At 34.0% G+C, this 12,670-nt stretch overlaps 1 protein-coding gene across 2 annotated transcripts; it reads right to left on the bottom strand.

Annotated features, from left to right (window-relative positions):
* Window positions 1-923: 923 nt before the first annotated feature.
* Window positions 924-10,060, bottom strand: LOC139974497 (angiopoietin-1-like). Of its 2 annotated transcripts, XM_071981686.1 has the most exons (7): window positions 9,946-10,060; window positions 7,389-7,434; window positions 6,365-6,531; window positions 5,471-5,735; window positions 4,592-4,806; window positions 3,490-3,758; window positions 924-1,909 (listed from the first exon to the last, which is right to left on the bottom strand). In XM_071981686.1, exons 1-6 carry the CDS (start codon window positions 10,027-10,029, stop codon window positions 3,537-3,539), a joined length of 999 nt encoding a protein of 332 aa, XP_071837787.1. In that variant the 5' UTR covers window positions 10,030-10,060; the 3' UTR covers window positions 924-1,909; window positions 3,490-3,536. The 2 variants fall into 2 exon arrangements, with proteins under 2 accessions (XP_071837787.1, XP_071837788.1); XM_071981687.1 differs by lacking the exons at window positions 924-1,909; window positions 3,490-3,758 and adding an exon at window positions 3,976-4,286.
* Window positions 10,061-12,670: the final 2,610 nt, after the last annotated feature.

Below are 12,670 nucleotides of genomic sequence, written 5' to 3'. Positions count from 1 at the left end.
GACCCACTACGGGCCATCAGTTGAGCATTAAGGACCGACACAAAACTCATTAAAGCTTAAGGTAGGAGAGCAAAAAGGAAAGTTGTAGAGCTGAAATCGAGAATGTCACAATGTGTTATCAGCAGACATGTCGTCTCTATAAAAGATGTCACAATACATTACCAGTTACCGTCTAAAAAGATTCTCATGATCATGAAAAAGTGTGTTCCAAATACATGTCAGGATGCGAGGGTGTAGACTACTTTTTCAACGGCGACGAAATTTCAAAATTAGTTAGCGACTTAACCGTGTGTTTTTACCAAATTAGAGACCTGTTTATAACAGCGGTCTAGTTATGCCTCAGAATGTACCATTTTGTTTCCGAAATTGGGGGGGGGGGGGTACTGCTGGAACTGAGAGTATTGATTCATTCAACTGCGTTGATTCTGTGCCTAGGCTCCATCTTGGGTAATATGTTGTAAAGGGTATCGTGGCAATGTAGATAGTTCAACGTACGGGGCTGGGACAGTTTAATTGTCTTAATCAGTTTGAATATCGACGATAATCTCACTTCACATTGGGATGTTTTCAGTATGATTATGTCTTTGGATGTCTTTGTGTCAACAACAATCGCCTCTGTTCAGATCGCTTCAACACGCTTAAGTGATATTTTGATTAATATGTGATCTATGGTGAGATAGTTGAGTTAGAGGTGCCGACACTCCCATCCCGTTCAAACTATTCTATACGAAATTTGGTTAAACATTAAATACTTACTACCGATTACTTATATTTTACTATAATACTAATTATTAATAAGCTGGTCAAGATTTGCCATTTTTGCCAGATTCTGTGGTTTATTTCTATTCCATTGAGTTTTAACTGCTCGCATTACTGCAGTGTGAAACTCCACAAATTTATTAAAATGAAACGAAAACACAAAGTTTGATTAAGAAATTTCTTCTTTATTCATAGTTTTATGTTTAGGTCACTCTTACGGTCCATCATAAAGCAACACAAGGATAAAAATGATAAAAACAGTAGTATAAACAAACAGGCACGTATAAAAACAAATTGGAAAGCAGTTACCGATTGGTCAAAACCATAAAGTGCCATATTGAAGTATTCCGTGAAGAAGTTAACTTAAAAAGTGTTAACAATAATTCAAACAGAGTATTGTATTCTTTATTACTAATGCGTAAAATTCACTACGCAGAAGACTAGGCATATAGTATGGTAATTTGTTGATAATCAACTAATGTAGCCGTAATGCCTCTCAATGTCATTTAAGCTGCATAAAGCAATCATAGTTTCTTACCGACAAACAGAATAAAATTAGTTAATTTAAAACAGAGAATCTTAAATTATACTTGCACGTACAACTACATTTATTATCTAGTTTAATTGAAATTTCAGTATGTAACTAAATACCGTTAAGTTAAATATGCCTACAATATTAATTTGATTCTTTACCTTAAAGCTCATCTTCAAAATGAATTATTTGTATCTTCTTACGACCAGTAGAACAGTCATCCTTCAGATAAATACTATGTTAATCTTATTATAGCAAATTCTTGCTGCTTTTGTCAAACATTAGCAGCAAAGAAAAAGTGTTTCGTCGACGATCGTTATTAAGTTATACGGTTATGTTCTGTGAAATATAAGCAGGTTAGCCATCATACCGGAAGTAGTTTCATCTCGGAAAATTTGATGTTATTATTACCGGAAGGAAGATGATACCAATAGAAACTGTTCTGTCCATATGGTGAGTTGAGAGAGGAGTAAGCACAATAATTGTACCACCATGCACCGTTACAATAGTAATAATAATAATAACAACCATAATCCTTTGCACAGTTGCTAGACCAAGCATCGTTGTCACGGTCACGTGTGGTGAATTGTTGGTTGTGATGATACGTGAGACTGTCTCCTGTAGCAAATAGAGGTGATACAATAACGTTAGCTCACATTTTATACGTACCTTATGTTAGATGTTAGGGAAATTTGGACTTTTTGACAGTAAAATCCGTAATGTGAAAACCAAGAACAGCGGAGTGGTTAAATTTGTTAGAAACGGAATATTAGTAACCTTTTCTGACTTAGGGAGTAGGAGGGGTGTGTGGGGGGAGGGGGTTTGTTCGGGCGGTTGTTATACAAACACGTTGCGGATTGATTTCTCCTAGAGTATAATTGAATTCCATTTGCAGTGTGTGTAATTGTGAGACAGGGGGTGGGTGGGTGAGTACCGGAAACAAAGTCAGCTAAGTTTTGCTATCACAAGCCGTCAGTTAGCATTTGAAATATTTTCAAATGGTGAATGTTTGAACTACTTGTCGATGTTCCGTTCCTTCCATATATAATCATTTGATTTTATACACAATAATTCTATATTATAATATCATTAATATTTATTTTCTGTTGAGTGATGATATGCGGGCTTACGGTATGGGCCGGTGTTGTGATATCTAATTTGTAATGGTCCCTTTCTAAATGCATTGTGCTCCATCAAACATATATGTTCTAGTATTGTTTGCGGAAAAGTAACGTCTTTCTTTAACATGTACATTTATAAAAGCCTTTGGAAGTGGAAAGTGTAAATATATAATTCGCTTTAGAATTGCATTAAACTGTAATAAAGACGTTAATCTTTGTTCCTTTTGGAATAATTTTCCCAGCGTGAATAGATATGTTGTTGATTTGGCAAATATATCTTGTGAATACACTTGATCTCTGTTCAAACAAATGCTGCATTTGGCGCACTTACAAATCCTGTCGTTTCCGTTTGGTCGTATAACAATCTTTATCATAATAACTTCCTTCCGTATTATGACTTATTTTTCCTAAACAAGAACATAACCATTAGCTACTATGTAAACAAGCTTAATAAACTTATACTTCCAAGTTTGCCTAAACTCTCTCTTTCTGGATCAGACGTGTTCAGATTTGTTCCGAGTATGAAGGTGTAACGGTATTGACAGTTTATCATAAAATGCTTTGTATTTATCTAATAGGGGCAAGACGCATTAACTTTGTATTCTTAACATTTCTGAAAACCACGGAGAAATGTTAGCCATAGTAAACACCGTTAACTGTTTCATGGCTAAAGCATTCATGGTAAACTGATTTGCATAATTTGTTTGGTTCATGGAATTGCGAAAACGTACAGGAAAGTTTGCATATGGTTAAATCACTGTATTTAAATATAAAGAGAGCTACTGGTTCATTTAAATGTATCACATTTTAATGTCAAGTCAAGTCGACAACTACATAAAAATGAAAAGAAACCTATTGAATAACATCGTCATTATGACAATAGAGTACAGATGCAGTTAATTATTGACTACACTATATTTCCAGGAGAAAGGTTCATCTGAAACAATTATGTCAGCTTCAACAACTATATACAAATTTGATGTTTACAACTAGCAATTGTCACTGTTGCCCTTTGAACATTTACCTCATGTGCTACTTTAATATCCCTGAATAGCACTGCGTATCTTTCAGACTTACCTGCATTGCTTTCGGACCGATAACTACCAAGTTGGAGTCTGTAGTTGTCATTTTCGTCGTTGATGCGAAAAAAAGTCGTATTTAGCAAAATAAGGCACCCCGTTGCTATTTACTAAATCTACTCTCAGTTGATAACGTCGTTGGTTCGTGAAGCTGTGTATCTTGTCATTGCCTAACCAGAAGTTGTTGGTAAGATTACCGAAACCTTGCTTGTAATCATCCCAGTATAGGAAGAAATCTTGAGATCCGTCAATATGACGTTTGAAAACCTGTAATACGAACAAAACGTAATTGAGATTTCCAAGCTTGGTCAGAATTGTGACAACACCTGACAGGCTCTCTCTCCTCATTGCCGAACGTGAACTACAAGTTACTAGACCTCCCATGAATTCTTGAATACCACAGTAAAGCTGTAACCAATCTTCAGGCAATGATTATGCGTTATTTACAACTCAAATTAAAAACAACAGGCTGCCCCTTACTGTCCAACCTCCTTCATCTGTCATGTTACAGTAAACGTCGAAAGGCGAACCAGTCCAAGTGGTTGGCTTGATTCGGTAAATACCATTATCTCTCTCGTTATTTTCGTATATTTCTTAGCAGTCTGACGGTGGTACTAGGCTTGTACATAACAAACCGTTTCCCGTGTAACCTGCATTACAGTAACACTGCAAGAGATCATCTCTTTCTTCACAGATTGCGTTAGGGTGGCACTGATAGCTGTCATCGCAATCTAACTGACCATTACTACAGGAACATCTGCTCTGACAATTGGGAGCAATGTATTCCTCTCCCTCCTGCAATTGATACACAGAACTTTGAATTGACTTCAAACTACATTTGTAAGTTAAATGTACAAAAGAGTTAAAATATCATTAGAATAGTTGCTTTTAAACTAAAGATATCTAATGACACAAGAACAAGGCAAATCTTGCGTATAATTTACATGCAAACATGTGCTTTATCAAAAATATTAAGCATTTGGTGTTAACGGTTGGGAATGATTCAATGACTATGTTCGACGGAACACCACGATTGAAGTTAATATCAGTTTTGATGATATTTTAGACATTTGTTATTAATTAACGAGGGTAAACATTACCGGCAAAACTTTTCCCCTGCCACCATTGGCCCCAGAGAGGTAACATCCACACTCTTGTACGGGTTGGCAAGTATCACCGTCCATCAGGTAACCAGAGGCGCAAACACATGTTGTTGAGCCACTACTACTGTTATTAGTGCAACCGTCCGGGTCAGCACAAGAGCCCTCACAGTTGCCAAACACTTTGTTGGTTGGACACAAAGTGATAGGGACGTCTGCAAAGAAAACATAGCATGAAAATATTGTTTCACCGAACAATGCATTTGAGAGAAATCACAAATAAATGAGTGCGTATACAACAGTCCATGTAGTCAATTATGGTAAACAAAGAGGAACGATTACATTTACTATGGAGGTTGACAAAATAATATTTAATAACGGTTAATGAAGGGATACAACTCCATTTTGTTTGCTGTGGAATCTTAAGAGACTAACATGGTTTGTTTTGAAATTGTTGTCTGCTGTTTGTATATTTAAAAATCATTTATAACTTCTAAAACCTATAACAAAACTTACTAGTCCAAATACTGTTTGGTTGGATCATATCACAATAGTTTGGATTACATTAGTTGCATCGCAATTGTCTGCTCTTGAATGAGATGAATTATAACAGTCATTTTCCAACCTTAGTTAACAGTCCCAAATTCTCATTGGAAAGTACACTGATTAATATTGTATTTATTGTACTATTTTGATATATTAAGTCATTGATTACTTTCGTAAGAAAGTTTGATATGTTGTCATATTAAATACTGCATCAAACTACAAAATCATAGTTTCTATTCAATGATCGTGTACACTTGATTGACAAAGAAAATAGCAAACGACCTATGTTGCTTTTTACGGTACTACTATAAAGGGTATAAAACAACAACGAACCTGACGTTAGATTAGCCTGTCCGACACTGACGAGTTTATAGTTACTGTAGCCGTCACTGATGCGAAGGTCGTCGTATGACAAGTTAAACATGGAGCCATCTGCTTTTGTCATTTCAATTCGAAGTTGGTAAGTTCTCTGGTTTGTTAGATATGCAATTCTATCATTTCCAAGCCAAAACTCATTTGAGAGAAATCCAAATCCAGCCTCATATTCCTCCCATTTTCGATTAAAGTCAATTGATCCATCCAGTCGACGTTGCAGTACCTGTTGACAAACCAGATGTAAAGGGTTTCCAAGAAATGATTTTTTTTAGTTTTGGAGCCAGCTTTTATGATGAGTTTAAACTCATCATATATTACTTAATGCTATCAGTCTAAAGCAATTCTGACCTTAATGAAAATAGTTAATTTTGGTTATAAATATAATCATTCATTTGAATATAAACGATTCGTCGCTTCTTCATATTTCATTATATAAGTGCTGTTCACACATAAAAGAAAACGAAATCTACAGTTCAATATTTCGAACAAAAGATATGCCTGGCTATAACGAACATCACTCTTAATATTTCAACTATTGTTATCGTATCTAATAGAATCGAAAATTAAAATTATTAAGATGAAATGCTTTTATCACCCAAACCGGCCAATTTCATCTTACTTCATCGGTTGAGTAAAGAAAATAATTACCTTCTCGTTAATTGAAAAGACACGATAAACTGTAAAATCACATAATACACTCTCAATCTAGATACAATTATTAAAACTACGGCAGATACAAAGGCATCTATTTCACGTTATTTTTAAAATGATGAAAGTAAGTTATTTTGTTAATAAAAAGAAGTAGAAAGAGTTGTCATGTCAACTTGGAAATAGGAATATTAAATCGCATACCGTCCATCCACCATTTTCTAAGCTGTTATCGCAGTAAACTTCAAATGGTTCCGGATAACCAGCGGGTTTGATGAGGTAGACGCCGCTGTCGACAGAGGAAGAACATTGGTGCATAGCATCGTAACAGTCTACGGGAAACTCGGATTGACGGTAAAAGAAATATGACTCTGTAAAACAATTCATATAGAGCTTAATGAATAAGGAGTTATTTACCAAGGGAGATGTTTTCACATCACAATACATGAATAAACAGAAATATAAACAAGACATTTACAAAATGTAACTGTTTTCATTTTTGATGCTGACATTGCATTCAATACTATTGGCACAGTATGAAAAATGTTTTAAGCGATTTAAGAAAATGGAATCGACTTGAGCATCTAAAGCACAAACAAACTGAGAACAATGTAGGAGAGTTATATGTTGAAAAGAGGTTGCAGCGAGCATGGGTAATTCCTATCAGTCCTATCGGTCTTAACTTTAAAAACAACGCTTCCATTTATTAATGCAATGTTAATTGTTGTACTAAAATTCTTATAAGCGTTGTGTATATTGATTTCTTGCTGCAATAAGAGTTATTATGTTAATAAAGGTATTGGGAAAGAATCAACATTATACATACGCACAAATTCTGTGACACGATATGACATCATTGTATTTGTACATGTTTACGAGCTTAACGCATACTTTTACAAAAAATGTAGATTCATAATTAATAGCACCAAATGAAAACAAAACAAAACACAAAGTCACCAGGCTAAACAATGGAAATGTTTGCTTCTTTACCTGAACAATGAACTGATGTTTTGTAAAATAATCTCCATAGGGGCTGATAAACCTCGTCGAGCTTTTAGTTAACAAGCAAATATGACAAAAGAAGATGAAACAATGTGATTGGGGTAAGAATATATCATAAACATGAACATTCATTTGACAAAAGAAAATATGTTTGAAGCAATCGATAAGATTTAACTATAAAGTGAAACAATAGTTGTTAAGGTATAAATGGCAAAATAATACATACGTGGAATTTTGCTGTATTTATCCTCGAGGAGAGTTTGTTGGGTATTCTGTCAAAAGTGAGTTTAAAACTATTTTAAAATTATGAAACTAGATATTTAAACAGTGTTTACTGTTCATAAACAACTGAACTCCCTTAAGGAATTTTGGTTTCTGAAATTAGTATATATTGTATAAAAAGACGGAAAAGTTGGAATCAGAATCTTGCTAATAGACATCGATAGTTTATCGTAGAAGTCGACGAAGTGAAATTTAGTTAAGGTGGTATTGACGAAAATATATGCCTTTAATGATCACGTAACCTAAACATGTGATGAATAAAATTCACACAAACTGGATTACTACGTAGAAAATGCCAATATACAGCTGTAATACCATTATCAGAAATGATGTTAATAATATAAATTCAGAACATTGTTATCAAATGTTTTACTTTAAGAAAAGTTTACTCATTCTCAGCATAGCCAAGTATCGACTTGTTGAAATCCATTAGAAGATCGTAAACCTCTCAAACACGTACCGTAGTTCTAGTAAATATACGTTCCGTTAAATAAGAAAGTTTATCAAGTAGATTGAAGTAATTGGTGTTCATTTCATATAAACACTGCAATATATTTGTTTTCACACAATTTAAGAATTGCAACAACATTTGGAAAAAGTACTTGTTAAAAATTGTTTATTCAAACTTAAAGGGTAAAAATTGTGCATTTACTATATCTTAAATCGTTGCAACAGCTACTTGCGTCGACAAAGAATAATATGAAATGTTTAACCTGAATTTAAGTCAGACAGTAATAAGAAGAAGTACACGATATCATTCGTTACGGAGTGTTATATGATGTACGACATATCTATAATCAATACTATCAGTGCAATCTGCCACAAGAAAATATTAGCTGTAACTGTTGCTATAGTATTATAGGGTTAAATTTCACCTATGATATCAAACGTTGTGTACAATGGATGGGAGAATAACTTTCGTTTGTTTGTAGAGGAATTTAAAGTTGTGCTAGGAATGATACAGAAAAGATATTTTCTAGGATGTTAAATCCATTGCCCTACTAACTGGGATATACTTCTCCGAGTTGGTAACTTACATACCTGGTACCTTGTGAAGGAAATTCGGATATTAAAATTTGTATACACATTTTGAAATGATCAAATCAATTACACGTTATTGTTTGGAAAAGAAAAGATATCTTACATTTTTTTCAATTATGTACCACAGTTTCTTTATTTTAACCTACCTGAAGTATCTAACCAACCATTTTCAATTAACGCATACATATATAGTTATAAGTATAATAATAACGTATTTGCAATGTAAATATGATTATGTTAATGAAAACGATATCAATTTGTGACCAATGAAAATGACCAATACTTTTGCCAAAAAATTTCACATAGTTAATTTAAGTAGTCTTTCAATGGAAACCAATTTGACAACTAAGGGACTAAATATCTCAATAAAAATTGAAAACGAATGTAAAAATTAAAACTAAAAAAATATCTCAATCAGTCTCAAGTAACGGAGAAACTACAAAATAAGCGTGATCAAAATGTTTATGACAATGGAAATTTTAGAAGAAAATGTGTTCCAGAAAAGATATAACCAAACAACATTAATTAAATGAATATACAAGAGTCTGTTTTTATAATATAGTTAAGTAGGGGATACATGTAAACCCTTTTTTTTTTTTTGCTTTAAGCTACAAGTAGCTTCTTGAGAACGATGCATTATCTTCCAGTTGCTCTGTCAAAGATAATAACTAGCAATGTTCATTGACAATTTTTAAATTGTTGTACCTGATCAATTTCATTAATGTCCAAAGTAAATAATAATAATAACGACTTAAACTAATATATGATCTGCTCAAGGTTGTTTGATGCAGTGCAGCTAACACTAATAACCAAACATGATTTAAGTTCATATTAAATCGGCACAGCTCTGCTATGAATCCAATAATAAGCAAATTATTTAGAGAATTTGATTTTTATATACATATTTAAATAAAACTGGCAAAGTTTAATTATCAGATAGATTGCACCACTTTCATATTGAAAGAAAACCCCTTTTTGATCAAATTTGTAACGATTCTGTGTAGTTTAATTTTGGAAGGTAGTAAAAGTTGCTTAAATTAAACCACATTGAAACACTATTGCATAAAAGGAAGGTTCCAAAAGGATGCTCCATATAACAATAAACGATTATCATATTGTTTAAGTGATGGAACTAGGCCTATGGTCCACGTGACAGTTGCCACTATGTGATGAAGACAACAATATACTGTATGCGACATTTAAAGCAAATGTTTGTGACAAAGCAAATGTTTGATTCGTAAGTACTGTTTTTTTGCACAAAAAAAATGTGAATTCATAATTAAATTTCGAATCTATGCAGTCTAATGCGTTCTCCTTAATACAGAGATGTATACGAATAGACCAGTCATCCAGACTAAGCTATCACCTTTTATCAATTTTACCAAATCAAGATTTCTGGAAGTACTGTACCAGAAATGTAAAACATTTTGAAAGAAATGTATACTTAAAACTCAACTCACCAGTTCTTGTGAGACAGCGTTCTTCGTTGTCAACGAAATAAGTAAAATTACGGCATAGGCCGTAAAACGAACAATACACAGCATCGTGGTGGAAGAGGTTACGTTTGCTGCTCGTCTGAGGTCTTAATGAAGTATTTTAGGTATTTTTGTTCTGACGGTGGCTAGGAGTTACAAGGAAGTAGGAGAGTACGGTAAAAAGCTGATGCCACAACGTGTTTGGCTTTTTAAAAAAGTAACGTAATCAGAAGTTGTTTTAAGGTTAGTTAAGGGTAACATAGATACCGTGCCATATCCAAGTTTGATCTTAGAGCCACCGTAGGCTATAGATCGCGTGACTATTTGGATGAATGCCAAGACCATGGCGTCAATATATTAAATAATAGCAAGGGCATAATCGTAATACGACCGAAGATCTTGGGTGTTTTTGTAAAATAAATCGCAGCCATAGAGTACATCTACAGAGTTACATAACCAAACAAAGCAAAACATGATCATTAAATTAATCATAATAGCAATGAAATAGTTTATATATTTAAAATAAAAGTATAATAAGGATAGCAATGTTATATATATATATATATATATATATATATATGTCGTTTAGCACCCCTGTGCATATACACAGCTACAGAGGTCAACGTTATTCCCTTCAGCAGCACCTAAACATTGTGTACTTTGAACTTAACGTAAGCCACTTAATTTGACTATCAGAAGAACTCGTTTGTAACTGGTTGTTACATATTGTAATACCTCACATACCTCTTTACTCCAAGGGAAAGTATTGGTAATACAAATCTTAGGACGGAATACCTTTAAAAGAGAAGACATGTTTCTTTACCGTAAATTGTGTCTTGATAGCAGCCAAACTAGTCTCCGCTTGTCAGTCATGACCATGTGGTCAACGCCCCATTGACACTGCACAGACCTGAGTGTGGTACAGCACATTTAACCATACATTATGTTTTAATGCAATATGTTAACTGAGGTTTCCCACTGTTTAACTTCATCGTTTAAACTTGTGAAAGGTAATGGGAATGAGGAAGAGAGTTTATATATCAGTGAAAGATCTTGTATTAGCATTCATGCCCAGGTTATCTTCTGCCTAAACTTAATTAAATATGTGTCAATCAGAGTAAAGATGGCATTTGTGAGCTGTATATCACAGCTCGATATTAACACGCTACCGGGGTATCAAGCGGTTTTCAATGTTACCTTCAAGGTGATCTATCTTTTGCTCAATCTATTTAATACTAAATATTATACTTCAGCAACATGAAGACTAATACTAGCGTTACACTAGTTATAATATGGAACAAGACTCTACACTGCTATATGTATAAATGATCATAACGCATATGCGATGATTTATCAACGACCTCCGGCACTGATGCCAACGTTGGGAAAGGAAGTTGTTGTTAGAATTTCCCGGTATAGTCTATTGCGAATCGATTATGATTCTAGCAGTAAATGCTGTTGTGTTGCACTTCAGTCGACGAGCAAACACTGCACTCTTTGGAGACACATTTAAAATCGGCGATTTCTTCAGAGGGAATTATTTGCAGTAATTTGATAGACATTTGGAGCGTTTTTGACGTCAGTTATTAAGTTCATTGTGTTTTGACTTCCCCTACTCTATCATCGGGATTGGTTTGAAGAGAGACGAAAATAAAATGAATTTTAAAACATATATAAACTAAAGGTCCAGATGTTTCGATCCCAGTATAATCGTGATCGGTGTATTGAAACACAAATAGTACAAAGAACATAAGTAATGTTTTAGATGTGGATGCCTGGAATAATGCAAGGCTAGTTCGAAGAAGCTACATACGAATTTGACATTGGGACGTTACATTGATATCTCAACTTATGATTGTGCAAATAAGGCAACAATATTGTACATGTTATTTGTGTTTCTTTGAACATATTTAATACAGACGTTTCATATTTGGGTTACAAACTGTAATGAATACAGTTACTATATATAGTAGCTATGTCCGTGATGAATAAGTACTGCATTCACGGTGTTGCGTTCACCGATATTTCTTATTGACCGCAAGACTTCTCTAAAGAAATTATAGTTTACGGCTACATCGTTTTCTCTTGGCTGAAGACCTTCAGTTCCTATAATAGGTGCATCAGGGGGGTGGGGGTAGGGCCATATTCAATCAGCGGATTCTGCGAAATATCACCGTAAGAATAATTCGTTTTCATTTACGTCATATATACTAAATAAAGTGTTAAAAGTTTTCCCGGTGATATCATTGTCCCAAAGCCCAACCCGACTCTCAGCTACCCTGTAGGGCATCCTTAAGTTTATGAATCTGGCAAGCGGTAATGTCATTGCCAAAGCAACATCACTATGGAGTAATGTTACACTGTAAGCACCGAAACGTAAGATGGCGCTTTAATAAACTGCTGTGATGTCAGTAAACAGATGCTCTTTTCACGTATCAAAGCATACTCATGTTTTAAAATGGAACGCTAGTCAGGAACGCATGATCAATGCAAGAAATAAAAGTACAATGGTACATATGTTACTGTTTAACATTGCATTATATTTTAACTTGACATTAACAAGAAAATTGGCTTTTATGCTAAGTTTTCATGTTGAAATGTATTAATATATTACAGCTTGTAATGTTGCAGCTTGTAATGTTGCAGCTTGTAATATATTACAGCTTGTAATGTTGAAATGTATTAATATATTACAGCTTGATACATAAAG

The sequence above is a fragment of the Apostichopus japonicus genome, chromosome 9 (genome assembly GCF_037975245.1).
Source record: "Apostichopus japonicus isolate 1M-3 chromosome 9, ASM3797524v1, whole genome shotgun sequence".
In the NCBI taxonomy this organism is placed as follows: Eukaryota; Metazoa; Echinodermata; class Holothuroidea; order Aspidochirotida; family Stichopodidae; genus Apostichopus; species Apostichopus japonicus.
The sequence above is the reverse complement of the archived record's forward strand: the minus strand, read 5'-3'. Positions and strand labels throughout refer to the sequence as shown.

Excerpts from the sequence above, each read along its gene's own strand:
- LOC139974497 (XM_071981686.1), bottom strand. The coding sequence starts at position 10,029 with ATGCTGTGTATTGTTCGTTTTACGGCCTATGCCGTAATTTTACTTATT. Across the intron at positions 7,435-9,945 it reads ACGCTGTCTCACAAGAACTG|AATACCCAACAAACTCTCCT; the intron begins GTGAGTTGAGTT and ends CACTTTTGACAG. Across the intron at positions 4,807-5,470 it reads ACAGGCTAATCTAACGTCAG|ACGTCCCTATCACTTTGTGT; the intron begins GTTCGTTGTTGT and ends TTTTCTTTGCAG.